This window comes from Anolis carolinensis, chromosome 3 (genome assembly GCF_035594765.1).
Source record: "Anolis carolinensis isolate JA03-04 chromosome 3, rAnoCar3.1.pri, whole genome shotgun sequence".
Taxonomy (NCBI): Eukaryota; Metazoa; Chordata; class Lepidosauria; order Squamata; family Dactyloidae; genus Anolis; species Anolis carolinensis.
The window spans coordinates 204,578,181-204,602,079 of NC_085843.1; the positions used below are offsets into that span (position 1 = coordinate 204,578,181).

Below are 23,899 nucleotides of genomic sequence, written 5' to 3' on the forward strand. Positions count from 1 at the left end.
TAGGTTGCTAGGACACCAAGTGGGCAGAGCTTAGCCCTCTAACTGGCAGCAATTGGATAAAAAACAATTATTCCTTTCCCTCTAATTAGGACTTTATTTTTCTTTTCTTTTTGTTGTATGAACGTAGAGGCATGGATGAGGGGTTGTGTTGCCAAGTTTAGTGTTTCTGGGATGTGTAGTTTTGTTGTTTTGTCTTGGGCCGAAATTTTTTTATCCTTTTATATATATAGACAAGTGCTCTGTTATGTGATGTGGAAATTTAAGGAAACATTATTTTTAGTCCTTAGTACATACATTTTTCCTGGCACCAATTGTTTACTTCAATTAAAGTTCTAGTGTTTACTTCAATTAAAGCTCATCTCTAATTTATGCAAAAAGTCTATTAAATGTTCACTGAAAAGCTTTTGATCTCTCAAGACGTGAGGGATCAAAGTTTTCCCTTCAGCAATAAATTACCAAAAAAAATTATAAGGGAAAATTTTGAAAACACTGAGAACAGACTGCTAATTTCCATATATTTTTAAACCTGAGTATAAAATCCCAGCTATAATCTTCCCTCCCGTCTTTGGACGGGACTTGTTTTGTGTAATGATACACAGAGGTGGAGGTTATAGGCTTCAAAATAATATATTTTCTGTAGTGTTTCACTCAAAAGGACTGTTTCACATTTCTCTCAGTCTGACATTCTACACTTAAGTGAAAAGGGTATTTGCATTACTTTTTACTTTTGAATGCTTTCTGTCTTTTTATTGTTTTTTCTTGATATTTCAGCAAAAATATTCTAGGTTATCTTTAAAAAACCCACAATGAACTATCAGCCAAAGCACATTTAGATATAAGCAATTGGACTCAAAGGAACAGATACAAAGATTATTAAAGTAACATAGAAAAATAGTGTTTGCAACTTCATAGGTCCTTTGGACTACTAAGAACTTCATATTAATATGTAATAGATTGCAAAAATGCTGTTCTATCTCTTGTTTTGAAATAAAATAAAGAGACCATTCTGAATGCAGCTGTACTTCTTCTGACAAATATGATAACCTGTGGATAACAAGATAGAAGGAAATCTTTCTACCCCATAATGCATGACAAGCAACATGGCAAGAAATGTTCTTGAAAATATACAATAATAATAATAATAATAATAATAATAATAATAATAATAATAATAATAATAATAATAATAATAATTGTATTTCTTACCCACCTCTCCTCATGGCTTGAGACAGGTTACAAAATAATGAAAACACAGAAACATTGTAAAAATACCACAAATACACTTATTAAATGTATTTCTATAAAAGAAACACATTAAAACATTTCTATAAAATACATATTAAAATACACAAAACAGATTAAACAAAGGACACAAGTTTAAAATTCATGCTTAAAAACTGGCTGGGTAGGCCTGCTGGAAGAGATATGTCATTAGATGATTTTGAAATTCTGACAGATCATTTCTAATTGGATTCCTGATTTGGACGAAGAGGGCCTCCAATTTAGTTGTCACTGTACAACTTCTCAGAGTGAGCAGGAATGCAGAATGTAAAATAACAGCTTTTATTCATAATATGATTATTTGCCAGAAGCAAGGCAATGCCATAAAATGGGATTGGAGGCGAACCATTACTAGCGGAGCACTCATAAACACACACACTTTTATGAAACTGGTTCAGCTCCTCTGTGTTCAGGGAAGCTAAGTACTGCAATCAAATGGTTTTTCAGACTAGGAAAAAAATAACAATAAAAGGTTCTCTGTTTTACCAATGCAAAAAAAGCATAATACCTTTAGCTTCATTTTCACTATCAAGGACGATCTGAAATGCCTCAGGGGCTAGAGCACGGCCAGCATTCATCAAGAGAGAGCGTTTTTTTCTCACACTGTCTTTTGGTGTTCCTTTTTTTGCCTGAATTTTTAAAAAACGATTTCTTATTACACAATTAGGAGTTGTTACTATATATAATCACTTCTGAAGATTACTGCTAAAATATGTATTTATTTATTTATTCATTTCATTTTATTTGTATGGGACTCAAGGTAGCTCCCAAATTAATTCAATTTAAAAATCAACAATTTTTTCTTTAAAAAAAGTTCAACTTGTCACACCGAACAGTATAAAATCATATAAAAGACATGCAGAAATTAAGGAAAATAAGTAAACACACATTGCAACAAAAAGGTATTTTGCCCATGGGCAAAAGGATAACAGGAAGGGGGGTCAGCTCAACCTCCCAGGGAAGGAAATTCCAGAGGTTTGGAGTAGCCACTGAGAAGGCTCTCTTGTGTCCTCACCAAGCAAGCATTTGGTGGTGGCATACTTGATCTTGGTCATTTATTTCAACTTTGAAGTGGGTAATATGTGGATATATGCTAATTCAAAACATTGTCAGTGAGTCACATCTAGTAATATACTAATTCAAAAAGCATCATCACCACCCTCACTAGTCTCACCTGTTCAACCATCAAACTTGCTTGGTCTTCCAGACGGTCCAGTGACTTGTACAAGATTGTGTTTAGGTTAAGCCTATGGAAAGCCATCTTAAGATACTCATTATATTGGCCATTATTATCCAGGTCAATGGCCTTCTGCAAATGTTCCATGGCAGCCTCAATTCTGTCTCCCTTTTCTTCAATGCGAGCAATTTCCATATGCACTTGGCAGCGTAATAAAATCAACATGCTGTAACAACAACCATGCCCAGTTCAAAGATGTTTAAGATGTGTTCTAAGCTTTCTCCTTAGGCAAAGCGTATTTATTGCAAAGCGTTTCAAATGTGTATAAAATAGGATAAAACAGATTTCTGTGGATAACTACTTCTTGAAGGTCATCCATATTTTTCAAAAAGGTTGTGTACTTAATATATACAAAATGTTATTTTGAAGGCAAATGATCTGAAACCACTCCAGTTAATCTTGTAGGCAACCCAGCTCAATAATAAAACCATGGTTTCTGAGTAGAGGCCAAGATGTCTGGTTAAAACAACCCGATACAAAAATATTGTTAAAAGTGCCTATGGTTTTCAAGAACTGCTACCAATTAAAAGAATGTACTGGATTTGATGGACTAATGATCTGACTCTACATGGACTTATACAGAATGGGGAAAAAGTGTCTGGAAGTATCAAGAATTCCAAGTTCTTTTTGTTTCAGTTTTACTGACACATTCTCCAGATTGCATCCACACCCTTTTTTTTGAAACACCCCAGGTTTCCCTGCTTTCATCTTCCCTTTTGTTCTTCCTTCCCCATCCACTGATCTCATGTCACATCTAGATTCAGGCAATGTTTTAGAAATTGCTTTACAGCTGTTTTCACAGAACCCTCTTCATTATTATTCAAATATTAAATTGGCTAAGCACTCTGATAATTTTGATTTAATTTTTTTTTTCGTGTCAGGAGCAACCGGAGTTGCTTCTGGAGTGAGAGAATTGGCCGTCTGCAAGGACGTTGCCCAGGGGACGCCCGGATGTTTTTGATGTTTTTTCCATCCTTGTGGGAGGCTTCTCTCATGTCCCCACATGGAGCTGGAGCTGATAGAGGGAGCTCATCCACACTCTCCCCAGGTGGGATTCGAACCTGGCAGCTTTCAGGTCAGCAACCCAACCTTCAAGTCACTTAGTCCACTACGCCATCTATTTTTGATTTAATGCTGACATTCCTATTTCCCCTAATTTGATCTCTGTTGAATCTGTGTATTGGAAACAATAGCTATGTTTAGTTGACAGCAGCCACTTTAGCTACTTCCAGAATCAAACAAACTGCAAAGGTGAGAGATATTTTATTTTAGAAGATTCCGGGTTGATTTAAAGTTGCAATGAAAAGTATTTGATAATGCTGTGAGTTCACAAAAATATTTTGGAAAAAATGTAATATTAATATCTAAAATAAATATAGTTTTTACAGAAACAAAACCTGACACTTGCAGATACCTTTTTTTTTCTTATCTGGAGGGGTTATTTGGGAGATCCTTAATTCACCACATGTTCATACAAAATATATCAGATACTCTACGATACAACAAATTAGAATGCTTCCAAAACCAACCCACCTGTCAATCTTCTCTAGGATTTCAGCAATAGCTAATAGTGATTTCCGTACATGATGTTGCAAGTTGGGCTGCAGCAGTGGTAAGCAGATATTCCATTGTGTCGCGCATACAGCCTGAATAACATTAGGATCCCGTAGTCGAATTGCACGGTTTAAAATTAGCTCCAGTTTCCGTATAACTTTTACTTGTGCCTAGATCAATAAATATATACTTTGTGTTATGGTTGAGCCTTATGGCTCCGATACTGGGAGACGAGGTCGTAAGACTCCTCGAGAGTCAGACTCTCTTGAGGAGCGCGAAAGGAAACGGCTCCGAGACTTATTTGCAGAACCAACAGACGAAGACTCCTTTGAGGGTTTTACCGAGAGAATGGAGGAAGAGATGGTTAGCTCAGAGGAGGATGACATGGAATGGACTCGTGTGAGGGAGGATTTGGGTGTCACCGGCAATGATAGCATGGGAGGCGACTGGCGGGTTGCAGGATCGGACCCGTGGACAGGCTGGAGGGATGGAACGGGATCCACAGCTGGGGATGCTGTGGGGCGTAGTCAAAGGTGTTTTAGCTCTGATGAGGATGATGATGATGAGGCACCTGGAATTAGGATAGCAGCTGATAGTGATGAGGAGTTATGAACTGGCATAAAATGGGGTTTAGAATCAATGGCTAATTGCGTTGGGCAAGGTAATCTGGACGAACGCTTGGGCTCTTGTTGGGGAAATTCCTGAAGACGGGCGTGATTCGTTTGCTGAATACGTAAGTTACCAAGGACACTGGGCATAGACGGCGGGAGGAACTGTGTGGGCTTTTGTTGTGCAACCTGTGTTTAATCTTGATAGCTTGGACCTCCGTCGTCTTTTTGACGGACATTAATTGCCTACTCTGGATTGACGCTGGACTGACTGACTGACTTCGACCTCGGACTATCCCTTCTGTGGCTATCGGTGGAACTGGTGAACTAAAGACGTCTGTACCTGGCTTTCGACCTTGGACCGGATTGGGACCCTGCAGACCGCTGCTACCCTGATTGATGTGTTTGGACCCGGAGTTCGCTCGTTGCACGGAGGAGTAACAACTTAGTTACTCAATCGTAGCTTTTGAGTAGCAGAGAGGAATCTGCTGCCAGTTATTTGTGTTTCATTGAATCTTTGTTTATCAACTTTTGTTTGTTTAAAGTGCCAGGCTGAAGTAAGCATTTTTGATTTAACCCGGATTAAACTCCTGTTTAATCCGGTTTATCTTTTGAACCGTTTTTAGTTCCAGCAAAGTCTTTTTGTATCTTTTCACATAGAAGGCAAGTGTTTGCCTAGCCCTTTGTTTCTTACGTGGATTTTTTGGTTCTGTAACTTTAATAAACTGGGTTGAACCCTATTTGGTGGCGTTCTGTCTGTGACAGATTGCTTTTGTTTTGGTTATTGAATTAAACAATGTTTTCTTATTGATGCTAGTCCACAGGCCATTTAATAATATGGACTGTATGCTGATAGGGATCATTTCTCCTTTTTGTGTTCATGTCTTTCTACTGGAGTAACTTAAGAAATAGGCATAACTCTTTAATGACATAACTTCATTTGTAATTCCCTTTCCTACTAAATAAATTGTTAAGAGATAGTGGAAAACCAACAATAAATGCCTAAAGACTATGTGATTACTTTAGGTAAAACAGGATAAGCTAATATCTGTGGATCAATCTTCAGCATTGTTTAGAGCAAGAGTTCTTAACCTCTTGAGGGCCCATGGAAAGGGGGTCTGTGAGCTTAAACTGGAAAAAATAAATTTATTATCTTCATTTTCTCTGACTTCTAACTGAAATCTAACTTATGAAGCTATGCAATAAATTACAGCAGTATTCATTTCATATCACATTACAGTTGTTGCATATCTTTCAAAATCACTTACACTCAACTATACTTTGAATTTACAGTAGTTTTGGGATCTGAGCTAGATCACATGAAATCACTGTCTGGCTGTATACAAACTATTGTGTGACATGGTAATACTGAGTATCATAAAACTACATGCTGCTATATTCTGAGAAGGGGTCTATAGTTTTCACCGGATTGGCAAAGGGCCCATGGAACAAAAAAGATTAATAATAGTGGTGTGCATTTGTATGTAATCACTGTTCGTTTTGTTTAGTTTCATTCGTTTTGGCTCGTTTTCGTTTTCATCTCCGCTTCCAAAAACGGGGCGCCTATCTGAATGGGATTTTCTAATCTTCTCTGTACCGTTCCAATTTTAGTATATGTGCTGCCGAAGCGAGCACCTGAATGGGATTTTCATCTCGCGTCCAAAAAATCCAAATATTTTCAGACTACTGGGAGAAAAATAATTATAGTTCTCCTAAGGGCCAGTTTTAGAGAGAGAGACTGAAGGATTGAATAGAGACAGGAGCCCAAAAATGTCTTTGCATTCAAAAATATATGTAATTTATAACAAATAATAAGACCATCCTATTGTATTTGTTCTCAATACAGCCCAAAGGAGAGGGAGAACCAAGCCACAGGCAATACAGAGAGATAAAGAGAAATAAAAGAGTAGTTTTTTCCAAGGGCCAGTTATAGAGACAGGTTTGATTTCTAAACAGAGAAGGGAAGCCCAACAATTTCTTTCATGTGAAAAATACTTCTTAAAAAAAAAACAATAGGGGGAGGAAGAAGGGGGTTTTACACAAAGACTAAAGAAGAAAGGTTCCACACATGCTCCCCAGCTAAACACACCCCTACCACTTCAAATATCCCAGCCCTTTCCCTTCAAAGAAAAAATTTAAAAATATGCCAAACAGCCAGGGAAAAAATAAAACCCAAATCTTTGCCCAGTGCCCTCACCAGCAGGCAAGGAAGCAGCAAGGCAAGGCAACCAGCAAGCCAAGCCAAGCAGAGAAAGTGCTACCAACCTACCAGCACCCACCAGCAGCAGCAAAGGACGTGACTGCAATTGCCACTTTAGGGGCAGTTCCTCCCTAATACACCCTCCCTGTCCAGTCCACGTCACTGTTTCCTTGGCCTCCGATCGGCCAAGGATCATCTCCTCCCACCTCTTCCTCTGATGCATGAGGAATAAGTTTGCAGGAGTGGATACCACATGGCCCAAAAACTAAAGCAAAGCATGGTGTTTGTGCAGTTTTTCATGTTGCCTTTTGTTTCATCCAAAAATTGTGTCTTTTGTGAATCTGAATGGATGGTACAAAACGAATACACAAATGAAACAGATGAAACAAATATCACACACAACACTAATTAATAATCCCAGAGAATAACCACTGAATCATTTTTCAATGAAGACATTATTTCTGTGTCAAGCCTCTAAGACTTTGAAGTTTCAGAATGTGTGTGTGTGTGTGTAAAATAGGGAGAAGACCTTTCTGAAAAGTGGTAGTAATAAGAGAGCAAACATACCTCAACCACACTTTTAGCATATGTTTCAATTTTAGGCCCAAGTTTTTTAACTTCACAGTCACATTCCAAGCAATCTAATTCAATCTCTTTTCCCTGATCCTATTAAAACAAACACATTTTCATTATGGAATAGTAATCATCGTGATACTTGGATACTTCCAGATGATTTGTTATAATATTATGCATTTGTATTTTCAGAATCAAGGTATTTGAAACACATATAAGTATTGCCACACAACTTCCAAAAGGATAGTTGTATTTTCTTCCCCAAACAAAACAGAAGGTTCTGGATCCTGAAAGACTTCATCAATCGTGTGAAGCATTATTCTCAGCTGACCTGTTATAGACATACATACACAGGTAGGTTTTTGCATAACCCTTTTTCCAAAATAGGTTCCAATGATCACAAAATACTAAAAAAATACCTCCTGTATACTACCTGCACATCTTTTCAGTGAAGACCATCCTTCATATAACTTTACTATTGGTAATACAGTAAATGCTTTTAGGAAGCAATGACTCCAGTTGTTCCTGATAACAACGAATATATAATGATAATAATAAAACTTAATTTTTTTATTAAGGCATGGACCACCATGGGCAAGTCAGACTTCTCAAGGTATGGTCGCAGCTGGCACACAAGTTTTAATTGTGCAAAGGCCCTCCCGGCCACCGCCGACACCTGAGCATCAAGTGTCAGCGATGAGTCCAGAAGGACCCCCAGACTGTGGACCTGAGCCTTCAGGGGGAGTGCAACCCCTTCGAGCGCAGGTTGCCACCCAATACCCCGATTGGTCCCACGACTGACCACGACTGACTGTCTTGTTTGGATTAAGCTTCAACTTGTTAGCCCTCATCCAGTTTGACACAGCTGTCAACACAGAATTTGTTTAGGGTCTGGGTGGCTTCCTTGAAATTAGGTGGAAAATAGTAGAGTTGGGTGTCATCTGCATAGAGATGGCACCGAACTCCAAAACCCCGGATGACCGCTCACCCAGCGGTTTCATGTAGATGTTAAAAAGCATGGGGAATAGAATAGAGCCTTGCGGGACCCCACAGGTCAAAGGCCAGGGGTTCGAGCAGGTATCCCCCAGCTTCACCATCTGGGTACGATTCCCCAGGAAGGAGCAGAGCCACTGCAAAGCAATGCCCCCAAGACCCATTCCTGAGAGCCGCCCCAGAAGAATACCATGGTTGATGATATCGAAAGTTGCTGAGATGTCCAGAAAAACCAGAATGGATGCACTCCCCCTATCTAGTTCTCTGTGGAGGTCATAATAAGTCGAATAAGTCGAAACAAATCCAATAAAACCTGACAGACAGGTGCCTCAGTTACATCTCTAGATTCTGCACTAATGCCAGCGTCCAAGTTGGAGCGTATTCGGGCGGCTTTGTCTGTAAAATGATGTGTGAACTCACCACATCTAATTGCCAGGTGATCAGGGGGCCCCTCACCCTCAGGGGGATGGAGGAGCTCCCTGACCAACCGAAACAACTCTCTTGGTCTATTGGTTGCAGATGCAATGCAAGCAGTCGAGAAAGTATTTCTGGCTGCGCACATTGCCACGGAGTAGGCCTTAAGAGAGGCTCTAGCCCATGTTTGGCCAGATGCTCTTCGAGTCCTCTGCCAGTGGCTCTCTAGTCCCTGCCTTGTACGCTTCATCACCGCCAGCTCCCCAGTGAACCATGGGGTTGGTTTGGATCTTTGCGACAAGAGGGCATGCTCAGGGGTGATCGTGTCTTATTCGAAAAATAACGTATCTTGTTTACTCACAAGCATCTTGTATTAATTCACCATAACATTTCTTATTAAAGTTCAGTTATAGATAGAATTTAGTTCTCTGTGTTTTGAGTGCACAGGGTATAATTCTTAATCAATAATCTTTAGCTATAATTGTACTCAGTGAAATCCAAAAGCAAATGCGCATTCATTGAAGTCTAAACAGATACATGCATCCACCTCCACTGAGGTCTGATGCAAGCATGTATCCACCTCAAATTGAGGTGTAAAGCAGACTGAATACAAAATGGAGTCCTGAGTCTGAACATGCTCAGTGCAATCATATGTCTATAAGCCTGCCCACACTAAAGAGGTACAGTCATACTGGCAAATCAACATACACATAGAATATAGGTTGGCAAATACATACATTAACAAATAAATAGTAAAAGGCTTGGGAGGTTGCTATTTCCAACAACACTCACACTTATCTTGAATTTGTTCAGGTCATCTATACATGAACATGCAATAGGGATACAATTTAATCTTAAAGAAAGTCGACCCAATTCCAGCAACAAAGAAATTCTGCAAAAGTAGAAAACAGAACCAATCAGAATTAAACTGATAATGGCTATGGATTTTACATGCAGCAGACCTACCATGTATACTTGTATACAAATCAACATCAAGTATAGGTCAAGGATAAGTTTGGGAGACAGAATTTTGGATTTTGCTATGACTACCAGATAAGTAGAGGGTAAAACTTAGAGCCCTTCCACACATGACTAAACCAGTGCTGAAAAAGGTTAAAATAACACTTTTCGGCATGAGTTCTAGTCCACACCCACCAACCCAAACCCTGGGAGATGGCATGAAGCCACCTCGAAGCCCCCGATTTACCCTCAAAAATGTACTTTAAAAAGTCCCTGGCTGCCATGAAGCCTCTCCTCACATCCTCATGGCATGAGAAAATGACACCTGAAATGGGAGGGGTGAGGGGGAAATCAAGGGCTGGGGGGGAGGGGCACCTTTCCACACCTTTGGGCCCTAAGAACCCAAAAGGTACAGAATGGCTGTGGGGACTCACTCTCAGTGTCATGGAATGCAACCCCAGAAGTCAGTCCCCACAGGCTCAATACCTCATTAGATCCAGGCCTTTAAGGTCCGGATCTAATGAGGTATTTAATTAGTAAGGAATAAACCAAGGATACCTTGGTTTATTCCAATTTAATTCATTTATACTGGAGGCATTGTTTGGACGCTGCCGGTAAAAATTGAAACAGGCCCCACATTTTGTGCCTTTGTGGATGGGCACTATGTGACCTAGAACAAACATACATTTTCCTCTTCTTTAAAAAATGCATACAGCAAACATATTTAGGAAGAGTTAAATAAAATGATCAATATATTTGAGGGGTTACAATGTAAGGAGGAGAGAAGAGCAATATTAGGGTTCTAGCATGAAAGGAGTGACAATAGGTCACTCCCACCCCATTACCTCTCCCCTGGCTGAACCTTTCTACATCTATAACAAATGCAGCATGCCCTCCTACTCTATTTTTACATTCAGTTCAAGTGATATTCAGGGGCAATGTGGAGGAACTTGAAGGATGTGACACACTTCCCATTTTGAGCATTTGAGGTACAAAAAAGAAGCGGCAGCCTTTTACTATAAAAAAAAACCCACTGTGGAGATGGTGGTGACCTTTTTAACAGTGGCTTACTGTACTGTATAAATCTCACGGGGTCATGAGCAAAAACCTACTATCTCCACTTACTGATCTATAACATTCCAGTCCAGAGTTTGTTGCATTTATATGTAACCTTCCTCTTTGCTTAGAATTTAAGGCAACAGTCATTATCAATTGCAAAATTCTGATAAAGTTTGTGTACATTAAACCATCAAAAAACAAAGGTGTCATTATCTTCACCTCCCATGTGGTGAAGACAACATCAGATTTTGTTTGGCGTATTTTAGGTTTCAGAATTTTGAAAAGAAGATGTCCAACTTGTATGTGAAACTTACCTTTCATTGTGATTTAGTTTCCTTCTAGATCCTTTAAAATATTCATATATATTTCTCAATTCTGTAGTGGCTTCTTGTGGAATTTCATTTTTATTTAATTGCCTGCAATATTTTACAAATGATTAATTTTTTCAAACCCCTACAAAAGTTATCCAAGAAATTGTTCAGATTGCAATCAATTAAATTAAATCAAGAGTTAATTTTTCTTGTCTTTCTCTAAGATATTTCTACTCAAGCTTTCTGATATGAGGTGCTATATTTGCCCCTGGCCCCATTGTCTGGGGACTGGTACCATATTTGTGCCCATTGAATACAACTGTTTCTTCATTACTGGAAACTCTCCATGGACCAGAAGCTGAGAGCTTGTGGACCACAACCATCCATGGACTACTAGTTGTGTAGCATTTGGCCTAAGACAGCTGTTCAAAGGCATCTGTCAAGAAGAAAAAGATTAGATCAGTGGCTCTCAACCTGTGGGTCCCCAGATGTTTGGCCTTCAATTCCCAGAAATCCTAACAGCTGGTAAACTGGCTGGGGATTCTGAGAGTTGTAGGCCAGAACACCTGGGGACCCACAGGTTGAGAATCACTGGATTAGATTATACATCAAAGAAAACTATTAGTGAGAGTGAGATGTAAATTCAGAAGCAATAAGGAATGTATTTGAGAGAGTAGTTCTACTCCTGGTCCCATCAGTTTTCATTCTAGTTATTTGGCACAAATAGCCATTGATAAATTATCTCATTAAGTTAGAAATCAAAGCAAATATCAGTTCACTACCCATCTGTGCACCTAATAGAGAACAGCAAGCACTCTGGATCATCACCTGTGCAGCAAACCATCCAGGACAGATGCTAACAGAGTACATGTGATCCCAGAAGCAGTGGGGGAGATATCTTAGAAGACCTTAATTCGTTCTCTCTGCATGAAACTATGTCAGGAGGACGTAGTCATCTACTCAAAGATCTCTCCAGATCAGGGGCCACTTTTACATCTGCAATAGCTAATACTTACAGCTCCATTGTTCGGATTTTATAAATAATATTCAGGCTGGGAGAACTTCCAAGTTCATCTTCCATTTGTGAAATGTCAACCAGTTTGTGGTATACCTATAAACAAGTACAAGAGTGATCTCAGTTAAAATAAGAATCATTGGTGAGTTAAAACATGAGGAAGATCCAAATCCTTCAAACCATTTTACTATAGTTTGAAGTTCACGAAGGATACTAGTGCCCAGGAGGCACCAGCTTTTGAAAATTGTTCCTATTTCCTCGAAGGGCATTTGAGACAAAAAAAATGTTTACACAAATGTTGTAGGTTTGACCTTCAGGGGGCTTGGGTGCCTCCAAATGTGATGGAAATGTCCTCTATACTCCCTAAAGGTTATTTTATGGAGTTTTAGAGTGATAAAAATTGATACAGGCCATAAACTGTTCTACAGTAACCAGGGAGTATAGTGTTAGTCTGGATTGTAACACTGAAAAATAACCCTTAAGTTAAACAAATATGAATTTAGCAAATAAACTGCTTTACTAGTGTCCATAAGGTTTTCCTTTTTACAATACAATTAATTCTGTCTCTTTTTTACTTACTTTGTCCATTACAAAATATAGTTTCATACCAACAATTTAATCAGTCCCTTTTCTTTAGCTCTGTTATTGTTAGCTTCCACTGACTGCAGAATGCATGAATACAGGAATGTTCTTCATCATATGATTATTAAAGGATGATTTTCAGCACATTTGAAGATACGGCTCAATAACCATTGTTAAATTGATAATATACTTTAAGACCCCTGATGCAATGCTTTCCTCGAAGTTACCTCTGAGAAGCATATAATATATGGCCTAGTTTGCTTTCTTCTTACAGCTTTATTAATATTATATCTGTGGGAAGTCAGGTAAATATTTTACATGGAATTTCATGAGAAGTTATGCATGATGCATTCCTCATTATTTTAAGACTGAACATGAATAAGGAAACAAGAAAAAGGGGGAAATCCAGCGACATTATTAGGATCATGCATATATACAATGCTTATACATATGGATGCAATTCGCCGAACTCACTAAATGCTGGCAAAACATGCCCCTGTCCCTGTGGCTTTAGTAGCATGAGGACAGTCAAATATAATGGCACACCTATTTCTCTAAGAGCGATTGATAGTTCTTCAAGATCAGCACAACTAAAGGCATTGCTGTAATCTCTAAAGCACGGGCTGATTTTATTTATTTATTTTATTGCATTTATTTATTGCATTTACCACTTTTCTTCTGAAAGTCTTTGGTGCTCTCCATTATCCAATGTATATTTGCAATATGATCCCTATGACATTCTCTTTTCCCAATTTCAGCTTGGGCATCTCACATTTCTTACCCCATATATGGTAAATTCTTCACTGTAGAATTTTGAGCAACATTCTGTTTGCATGGAAAATTAAATGTTTCTCCATTTACTGCAATCCCTGTTGTCCTTTTACTTGGGGACTGGAATGCACACTGAGAATCTCAAATTTGTAGGCCATTGTTTTGTTTTCCATAATGGTTGACAGATTTTAATTAGAACTATAGTAGGTTCTGTCTCTGTAGACTGATGCAGTTCTATTTGTATGGAAAATGTTGGGATTGTTGTGCAGAACACACATTAGCTATGGTGCCACTGCCATTGTCTTTGAGAGATCAGTTGTCGGTGTAACCCCCATCCCCATTACTGCTGTTGTCCATTAGCTGTTTGGCACATTTAGCCTAACTTTCCAACAATATGGGGGGGGGGGGGGGGGCTACCAGTAGCACACCTCTTGCTTCACAGAAGAGCATGCAATCCCACCACTCTGAAAATTGTGGGCCTGCAAACATCTCTTAAGACAAATGGTTATTTTGTTAAAAGGTGCCCTGGGAGGAATGTTAGATTGTGAAGTTCTTGTGCATCTTGTATCTTGGCACAATACTCCACTGAATTCACACTGGCAAACCTTTGAGTCTATTGTTTATCTTATAAGTCTATTATAGTTTATTTTCCACTTGAACACCAGCAAACAACAATTTTATTATGTGATAAACTATATAGAATCACAGAATTGTACAGTTGGAAGAGACCTCACGGGCCATCCAGTCCAACCCCCTGCAAGAAGGAGGAAAATCTCATTCAAAGCACCCCCAATAGATGGCCATCCAGCTTCTGCTTAAAAGCCTCCAAAGATTTGCCAGGCTGGCCTCAGGTGAGATAGCTGGCATAGATGACATTGGGCTACATAATCTAAATGTATCAGCATAGAAATAAAAACACAAGGTCTGAATTATTTTTCTAAGAGTTACCATTATAGAAAATAGTTGTTTATATCTCCCTGGAACATTTTCTTTAATGAATGCTGCTGCAGTAGATGAAAAATCTACAGCTTCTTCAAATCTGGAAGCATCCAGGAAACATTCAAGCAATTCTCTACAAGGCAAACAAAATAATGTGCAAAACACAATTTTGCAAGATGTTCATAAATGACCAATATTAGTATATCATTGTACATCTCATTCAAAATCTGCATAAAGGCATGACATAGATCTCATAAATAGAATGATATCAATCATAAGCAAAAAAAATAGATTGGTGTTTCTTGCTTTATCTATTGCAAGTGTAATCTTTGGCTTTCACTTTCAAAATGTCACCAGATTAAATGGATATTAATGTATTAAAAAATGAAAGTAAATGCATCCATTTACACATGTTAAAGTCATAATGGGTGCTGCTATGGTCATTAAATAGTCAGGAGGGATGCAAAGTCCTAGGGGAATGAGCAGCTAATTCTTGTCCCCATCACAATTGTGCAGGGAGCCAAGAAGAGGACCAACTCCATTACAAGTCCCACAGCATAGTATTCCTGAGCAAGGCACAAGTAGGAAAGCTAGAAGCTTGTGCTTTCCTTTTTAGTATGTTTCAGATACCCAGATGAAATTGTGTTTGAAAGAAAGAATATGGAACCTGTTGATGCCTGGTAACCTGGGAAAGCTGGGGAGATTAAGCTGGGGACAGGTGGGAAGCAAGGTGGGGCAAGGGAAGTGGCAGGTGACTTATGTATGTTATGCTTATTGCTGTTGGATATCATTGTATGCTTTTCCCCTGTTACGAAAAACATACTATATATGTGTTCTTACCTCATTATGTGCAGGAGAATTTCATGTGTTTTTATTTATATTTTTCTGAGAATCATAAAATGTTGGTGAAATGTCTGGTTCTACACTGAGTCTCAAATTCACCCTTTGCCCTGTGCAAAATTTATTGGACAAACTATACCGTTTGTGGCAGTTCCCACCAGACCCAGAAAGCTAAAGACTCTTAACCATTATCACATTATTATTTTTCCAAAGCTGGTTCAATCTGTACCTATTTTTGTAATTCTTCCAAATAAAAGAACACTCGAGTATATACGGTAAAAGAGGCCTGCACTTTGAGCAGAGTGTGGACAGCAGATTGGTTCCAAAGCCAATTGGCCTGCTATCCACATGGGCCAGTGTTGCTATTCCCTTTTTTTCTGTACTCAGCAGATCAGGAAAAAGGGAATGGATTGGAGCCATGTTGTTATCAATGTAATGACAACATCACAATTGTTTCTATACTACTTACACAGTTTCAAAATTTGATGTTGTGCAAAGACTGCTCAAGTACCATGCATTATGATAAGGGCCGTTAGATATCTAATTCTTTCCAGTAACTCATCATTTCTCCACTGTTGTAGCTATACAACTGCTGCAACTATGCTATATTTATGCTAATGAAATTTAGTTTTGCTTGTTAATAAAATTATTGTCCAAATACCTTTTGTGTATTCTTGATCCCACTGGCCTATCTGTAACTATCTGGTGTTGCTGGAATGAATAAACTCTCAAAGATGTGTGAATGTTTAAACCTATACATTTTTCCTGCTTAAGTATTTCTATCAGATATGTAATTTGTTCAACATTCTTAGGGTACATTTGCTTCCTATATCAGATAGATAAAGCCAAAATTTCTATAGATTGAGGAATAGGAACACATAAAATGCATAATCCAGTATTGATAAAAATGACAAGTAGGTGCCACACAGTGACCCTTCCTTTCAACATCTACTTAGCATACATCATGAGTTCTGCTGTCCAGTCTTTGTCTTCTTCAGCCGGATGCTTCAGTGCAAGGACAATTTGAGTGAGGCTTGGAATAAGAAAGTGGCGAAACCCAGGTTTTAAAAATGGTCTTATATTCCTCCAATAGATAACGGAAGCATTATATATCAAAAAATAGTATCTGGAAGAAAAATAAACATTGAGATATCAATAGCTAAAACAGAAGCATGCAGGAAAAAAGATCTAGAATTTTGCCCAAAGACCTTATGTTCATCAGACCCACCTTCCTATTTATGTTTTCTCTAATGTACAGATATTTGTTTCTTGCCTTACAAGACATAGACACAGAGTCATATTAATGCATACTGGGCTGTATAAATACTATTTTAAAACTAGAATCAATGTGACATACAACTCTCTCACATTTTGGATATGATTAGCCATTAATTGAATTTGTTTGTCCACAATCCTGTTCTTCCAGTTCCATACAATAGTCATCCATATATACTAATTAAATAATTACTCATTTATTTACTTATTTAAAATATTTATGTCTTGTTTTTTCATTAACAGAAGGAAACAGGCAGAAGGGAACAAGTCTTAATATGAAACAAATGAAGGATAAATATTTTTAAAGTTACTGGTAATTCATAAAGGCTCTGGGTTGGGAAGAATTATGGAAAATATCCACTCTCCAAGCATTGCATGTTGTCAGTTCACTGTTGCTGGTGTTGCTGTGCTTGTAGATAGCTCTGCATTTTTGACATTTCCACATGAAAGAAATCCTGCCTCTTCCCACACATTGATACCCAACGCCATAGACTGGTATTATAATAAAGGGATTGCAATATGATGCACTTGGTCGAGAAGCGATATGGAGCTTGGGTAGATCCAATTTTAAAATACATGATTTTTTTAAAAACATGAAGAGCTTTTGGTTGTTTTTCTACAAATAGCAATAGCAGCTATTCTATTTGGGGAAATGTTTAACAAATCTGATTATGCATTTATTTTCTATGATAGTTTTATTTATCTAGATAGCCACAATTTCAGATTTGAGGCAGAATGGTGTGATTAAGATGATTCTTAAGACAATGGTGAGAAGAGAAATGAGTTTTAAAAAATCTTACCTTGTATCACCTAATGCAAAGTCTATTGCTTTCAGCAAGTGTATAATGAATTTTTCAAATTGTTCCTAAAATGTAATGAAAATATTTTAGTCTGGAATCAGACATAGGCTTGAACATGTTCATAAAGGTGAGGAGGAAAAGTGGGCCACATATTCCATCCAGTCATTTATTGCAGACATATGAAATAAAGATACTACTTCCATTCCAATTATCGGAATAGAAGAGAGCTGATCTGTATGCATTTTCTTTTATGTAGCAAGATCACACCCATATGTCAACTCTAACAATATTGACTGTAAAAAAGCATTGTTAAAAACACAATTCCTGTCATTAAAATAACAGGCCTAACTTCAGGGTGCAACTCTAGATCAATCAACAGAAAATGGTCTTGAAATAAATCTATCTGACAATGCTAACATCTCTCCTTGTACAAATCTTAATGGCTTATGATATATGCAAGTTCAATTTTGATCTAAAAATAAGAGAAGTTTCTATCCTTTACAAATTTATTGTGATGAAATTCCACTAAAATTAGTGTTGCCTACATGTTCTGAGCAGACATATATAATATTGTAATATTCAGGGAGTGAGCAATAGTTAGGTTCTATACTTTTCCATTCCCAGTATGCTTTTGTATCCCATTCAAAACTGCTGGAAGGACCTCAGAGAAGGTTTTGGAGGGCACAAGATCCTCCAATAGAGGAGGAGGAAATAGGAAATACTCTTTTATTTACTTCCTTAAGTTAACTTGTTATACTATCCAAGCCATAGTGTGAGTCCCCTCGGGGAGAAGGGCGGGGTAGAGATATTGGAAATAAATAATAGTATGCAAAATGCATTTTTATTTCATTTGCCATAATGTATTACAAACAATCTGGATCTTAAATTAACAATGCTTACCAAATTATCAGTAGACACAGGGGTATATAATTGGCTCTGGCACAGGTACGCTCTGCCAAAAAATTGAGTAACAGGGGGTTTCCCTCTAAAGAACATTTGTAGACAGTCGTTGCTCATTTCCGGGAAACCCATCTAAAATTAAACATATTTCATGTTTTCATTCAACTGATAAAAGCTTAGTAGAGAATATGCCATAGAAAAAGGAGAATTGTTACCTTATGTGCTTGCTCTGCACACAAGATGTACAAGTCAGAAGAGAATTGTTCTGAGGAATCAAGAGCTGATCTTCCATCATTAGCTGATTTGATCAACTTGTAGGCACCCTTCAATGCATCCATATCTTTAAAAGAAGATTAATTGGAAAATGACCATTTATATCCAGCTCTATAGACAGGTAGAAACAATAATTTACATTTCTTTTTATCATGTCAATTGGGATGGGCGATTTCTATGAATTAGAAGCCAATCCTTGCAAAAACCTGCTGTGTGCTTTATATATACATATACTCCACATCTACACCAAAAAGGTGGAAATTGAAATAGAACTCACTTTCAATTTAAAAAAAATGTTTTGGGTGCCCTTTTTAACTAGAAGAATCAATGCTAACCATTTAGGCTGTAATCTGTTTCATAATTCAAAGAGTTTCGTGTACAAATCTCTGTATTTGATCAAAACGTCAGCTAAATTTCTGTGTTATCTAATCAGACTAAATGAAGATCTGTGGAAGGTTTGGGACCCAATCCAATTCCTTAGGTTACTAAAGGGAAATTGTCTTCCACAGTAACTGCAAAAGAAATTAGAAGGCAATGCTGCTGAATCAAAAATTGAACTTTATTGAAAGAAATGCATTTCTATCTCACCCTGTGAGGCCCCTTCCACACAGATGAATAAAAATCCCACATCTGCTTTGAACTGGAATATATGGCAGTGTGGACTCAAATAACCAAGTTCAAAACAGATATTGTGCGATTATCTGCCTTGATATTCTGGGTTATATGGCTGTGTGGAAGTGCCTTGAGAGATGAGAATGTGTTGGGGTAACTTCCTTTTAACTAACATTCTGGATAAAATTGTTACTTTATTTCCCTTGGTTAGGCATTAAAACTGGCCCTCTTCAGATTCCTTCTAGACTACAGGAAGTCCCCAAGTTACAAACATCTGACTTACAAACAACTCATAATTAAGAATGGTGGTGAGACAATAGGAAGTGAGAGAAATCTACCCCCGGGAAAGGTAATTCACTCCTGAAAAGGTTATCATGGTGAAAAGGGGCTTTCACTGATGCTTTCTTACCAATCCTTGTTTCTACAACAAACCAATTTTTTCAAAATCCAATTCTCACAGGGATAGAAAGTGACGTGAAATCTTCTAAACAGGGGCACAGGCAGCAAAACAAACACCACAGGGGTGTTAACCCTTCCTTCTCCAAAGCTTTAAAATACATATATTTGGCTGAAGTTACACTTAAAAAATGTACCTGTTCCAACTTACAAACAAATTCAACTTAAGAACAAACCTACATAACCTATCTTGTTTGTAACTTAGGGACTGCCTGTACTTGCCATCAGAAGGCCTTTAACCCTTAAGTGTCAGAGAGGAAGAGCAGTGTGCTGACAGCTTGTTTTTCTGGAGAACAATCCCTGAAACCAAAACATACAATTCCAAAGTGATGTAACCATTTTTCTAAGTTAGTGCAAGCCAAGTCATATTAATCTATCCTTTGCTTCCTCTCCAACACCTCCAGAAACAACACTTCACATTTCTGTGTCTTTTCAAAAAAATATTTTTCCTAAATAATTATTTACAAAGGTGTTTTCAAAGGCTTTCATTGCCAGAATCACTGGGTTGCTGTGAGTTTTCTGGACAGTATAGCCATGTTCCAGAAGCATTCTCTCCTGACGTTTCACCTACATCTATGGCAGGCATCCTCAGAGGTTGTGAGATCTGTTGGAAACTATTTACAAATGGTTTTTAAACAAACTTGATGTTGGAGCCTAGATTAACATCTTGTACAATTCCACAAGTTCAAGACCAATCAGAAAACTTTACCTTTTCTCCCAAATCACTAGGTTTGATTCATTTTGTATGGAATTTGGTACAAAATATATTTGTTTCATTCAAACAATAAATGGAATCAAGATCAACCTGCACAAAGTCAGGTAAATTTTCTAACAGTTTATATTATCATTTACCTTGGTTTCTCTCAGCATCTGACAACTGCTGTCTGATCAGTATCTCCATGTTGTGTCAATTACAAGATTAAATGGTAGAACTTTGGAATTGTCTAATAAGAAAAAACAACATAAAAAACTAATCAACTTGACTTTTAAAAACCCATTGCTTCATTCTGTGTTAATATAAAATTTACAAGTTATTAGTAATTGACATTGGACCCGGGTTAAAATTTATCAGAGGCTTCTTCCATACAACTGAATAAAATCCCACATTATCTGCTCTGAACTGGAATATATGTCAGTGTGGACTCAGATAACCCAGTACATAGCAGATATTGTGGGATTTTCTGCCTTGATATTCTGGGTTATATGGCTATGTGGAAGGGCCGTGAGGCCCCTTCTACGCTGCCATATAACCCAGATTATTAAAGCAGATAATCCATAGGATTTGCTTTGAATTGAATTATAGGAGTCTACATTACCATATAAACTAGTTCAAAGCAGATAATCTGGATTTCATATGGCAGAGTAGATGGGGCCTTGGAGGGTGTGCCTACATTGTAAAGTTAATGCAGTTTGACACCACTTTAAGTGCCAAGGCTCAATGCAATGCTATGGAATCCCGGGATTTCTAGTTTGGGGAGGCATAAATACTTGGGCAGACTCCATAGCATTAAACCATGGCAGTTAAAGTGGTATCAAACTGCATTAATGCTGCAGTGTAGCTGCACCCTTAAAATATCCACAGAGGCTTAAGTCTCATTATACACAATGGAGTAATAAAAAGTGTTTCTAATATGAAACGGCGAAATCAATTATTGCTGTCTGGCATTTCTGTTTTGATATTTCCCAACTGTGGATAGTTGAATCCATAGGCCCAGAATCCGTGGATACCGAGGGATGACTGCATACCAGTAATCGATACCCTTTAGCAACAGATGCGTGGGCTGCAAGGAAAAGAAAACTGGAATTTGAACCCACTGTATAAAGAAGCTCCTACTTCTCTCTGAAGAAAGGTCGCAATGAAGAAGCCTTTCCCATCCCAGGCTCATTTCCAGCCACGCGTTCTCTGTATCCTAGCAACACATCTGCTTCTCCTTCCGCCTCTCGCCCTACGGGTTGCAGTTCAAGGCAAAATTCCTCTCAATGCAAAAGCGAAACCTCAGCGCGGCCAGCGAGAAGGAGGGGCATTAGAGCACACAGAGCTCAGTTTCCATTGGAAAGAGGGAGATCAATTGTCCATTTTGAGACAGATGGGACTTGTGAATACAGTCGACTTTTAGGGCCCTTCCAGGTAGGCCCTATATCCCAGGATCTGATCCCAGGTTTTTGGGTTTGTTTGTTTTTTTACTTTAAACTGGATTATATGAGCCCGCACTGCTAGATAATCTGGGATAAACAGAAAACCTGGGATCAGATCCTGGGACGCCTGCCATGAAAGGCTCTCAGGGCCTTTCCACACAGCCATATAACTCAGAATCTCAAGGCAGGAAGTCCCACAACCCAGTTCTGCTTTGAACTGGGTTATTTGAGTCTACACTGCCAAATATTCCAGTTCAAAGCAGAAAATGTGGGATTTTATTCAGATGTTTTTAATCTTTTAATCTATGTTAATTTTATTAATATTTGTACGTATGTATTTTTATCCTTTACAATTTTATCTTGTAAATCGCCTAGAGCATCGTGGATGGAGGGCGATTAATAAGTAATTAAATGATGATGATGATGATGTGTGGAAGGCCTTGTTAAATGGCACTCACAGGGATGGGTAGATGCATGATAAATGTGGTTTCTAGTTGCTTGAGAGTTACTATTAAAAATTGGCTCAACTAACATTATACCCCATACTATACTAATGCCATATGATCTGTATTGACTAGATCAGTGATGGGCAACCTTTTGCGCTTGGTGTGTCAAAATTCACCAAAAAATCTAGCATGACTTGGGTGGTGTATCACTTCAAGAAAAAACCCATAATTTCGCAATATGTATAGTTTAAATAACAAAAATATATAATTGTAATATATAACTGTATTCAATAAATCAAAAACTATTTACTACCATTATTTCCATGTGCAACAATCTATGGTACCTCTTGCAGTTTCTATGCTGATTTCTCTCTATTCTGGTTTCAATGTAGTCATGAATAAAGAATAATAATAATATAATAGTAATAATATGATAATATACTAGAATAATAATAGAATATATATATATATATATATATATATATATATATATATATACACACACACACACACACACACACACACACACACACATACTAGCTGTGCCCGGCCACGCGTTGCTGTGGCTTAGTCTGGTGGTGTTGGTCAGTCTGCATTAGGTTGTATTTATGCTGTGACCTCCACCTTCTTTATACTCACATTAGTAGTAGTATTTGAAGTCTGTTACCTTCTTCAATTTTTGTGTTGATTGATAATTGTTTGAGATCCCTGTTGTCTTTGGTTTGTTGTTAATTGTAATGTCTGATTGTACTGAGTGCGGTTTATATTTTTATTGTGGTACAATAGTCTTTTTTTTTTTGCCTGTGTAGGTGTTTATTATTGTTGTTGTTGTAGTGGTCATGAAGGTTGGATAAGTTAGATGCTACTGTATTGTTTTTTGGAGGCCCAGTGTAGCACTGACTGGCCTGTCAGCCTCAGTGCCTGGCTGTTTCTTGCCTGTGATGGTGTTGATTCTTATTGTTGTTGTTGTTGTCATTGTTATTATTGTAATTGTTTTTTTGGAGGCCAAGTGTGAATGTAGGGATTGGGGAGGTGGATGAGTTGTGTTGTCAAATTTTGTATTTGTTATAGTCACAATGCGTTGTTGTGAGTTTTGTGGGTCCAGATTGTGGTTTTGTGGTGTGGTTGTGTTGTTACAACTGAGAGGCAAGGCTTTTGTGTTGTGTTGCCAAGTTTTGTATTTCTGGGGCGTTTAGTTGTGTTGTTATAGTCACGATGCATTATTGTGAGTTTTGTGGGTCCGGATTGTGGTTTTGTGGTGTGGTTGTGTTGTTACAATCGGGAGGGAATGCTTTTGTGTTGTGTTGCCAAGTTTCGTATTTCTGGGGCGTTTAGTTGTGTTGTTATAGTCATGATGCGTTGTTGTGAGTTTTGTGGGTCCGGATTGTGGTTTTGTGTTGTGGTTGTGTTCTTACAACTGGGAGGCAAGGCTTTTGCGTTGTGTTGTCAAATTTTGTATTTCTGGGGCGTTTAGTTGTGTTATAGTCACGATGCGTTGTTGTGAGTTTTGTGGGTACGGATTGTGGTTTTGTGGTGTGGTTGTGTTGTTACAACCGGGAGGCAAGGCTTTTGCGTTGTGTTGTTAAGTTTTATATTTCTGGGGCATTTAGTTGTGTGCCAAGTTTCGTATTTCTGAGGCGTTTAGTTGTGTTGTTATAGTCACG

General features: G+C 38.1%; 1 protein-coding gene across 6 annotated transcripts in view; it reads right to left on the reverse strand.

Moving 5' to 3' along the window:
* cfap46 (cilia and flagella associated protein 46) overlaps nucleotides 1-21,610 on the reverse strand; it is a 131,189-nt gene extending 109,579 nt beyond the window's left edge. For 4 of the 6 annotated variants that reach the window (XM_062976115.1, XM_062976114.1, XM_062976113.1 and 1 more), the window contains exons 1-14: nucleotides 21,469-21,609; nucleotides 20,506-20,597; nucleotides 18,528-18,652; nucleotides 18,313-18,444; nucleotides 17,413-17,477; nucleotides 16,299-16,463; nucleotides 14,507-14,630; nucleotides 12,207-12,301; nucleotides 11,194-11,295; nucleotides 9,653-9,752; nucleotides 7,448-7,546; nucleotides 4,052-4,242; nucleotides 2,456-2,684; nucleotides 1,790-1,910 (exon numbers count right to left, since the gene is read on the reverse strand). In XM_062976115.1, coding sequence (XP_062832185.1) covers nucleotides 1,790-1,910; nucleotides 2,456-2,684; nucleotides 4,052-4,242; nucleotides 7,448-7,546; nucleotides 9,653-9,752; nucleotides 11,194-11,295; nucleotides 12,207-12,301; nucleotides 14,507-14,630; nucleotides 16,299-16,463; nucleotides 17,413-17,477; nucleotides 18,313-18,444; nucleotides 18,528-18,652; nucleotides 20,506-20,554 — 1,597 coding nt within the window. In that variant the 5' untranslated portion in view covers nucleotides 20,555-20,597; nucleotides 21,469-21,609. Of the gene's footprint in view, nucleotides 1-1,789; nucleotides 1,911-2,455; nucleotides 2,685-4,051; nucleotides 4,243-7,447; nucleotides 7,547-9,652; nucleotides 9,753-11,193; nucleotides 11,296-12,206; nucleotides 12,302-14,506; nucleotides 14,631-16,298; nucleotides 16,464-17,412; nucleotides 17,478-18,312; nucleotides 18,445-18,527; nucleotides 18,653-20,505; nucleotides 20,598-21,468 lie in introns of all 6 variants that reach the window. The other 2 variants (XM_062976112.1, XM_062976116.1) reach the window with 2 other exon arrangements.
* Nucleotides 21,611-23,899: the final 2,289 nt, after the last annotated feature.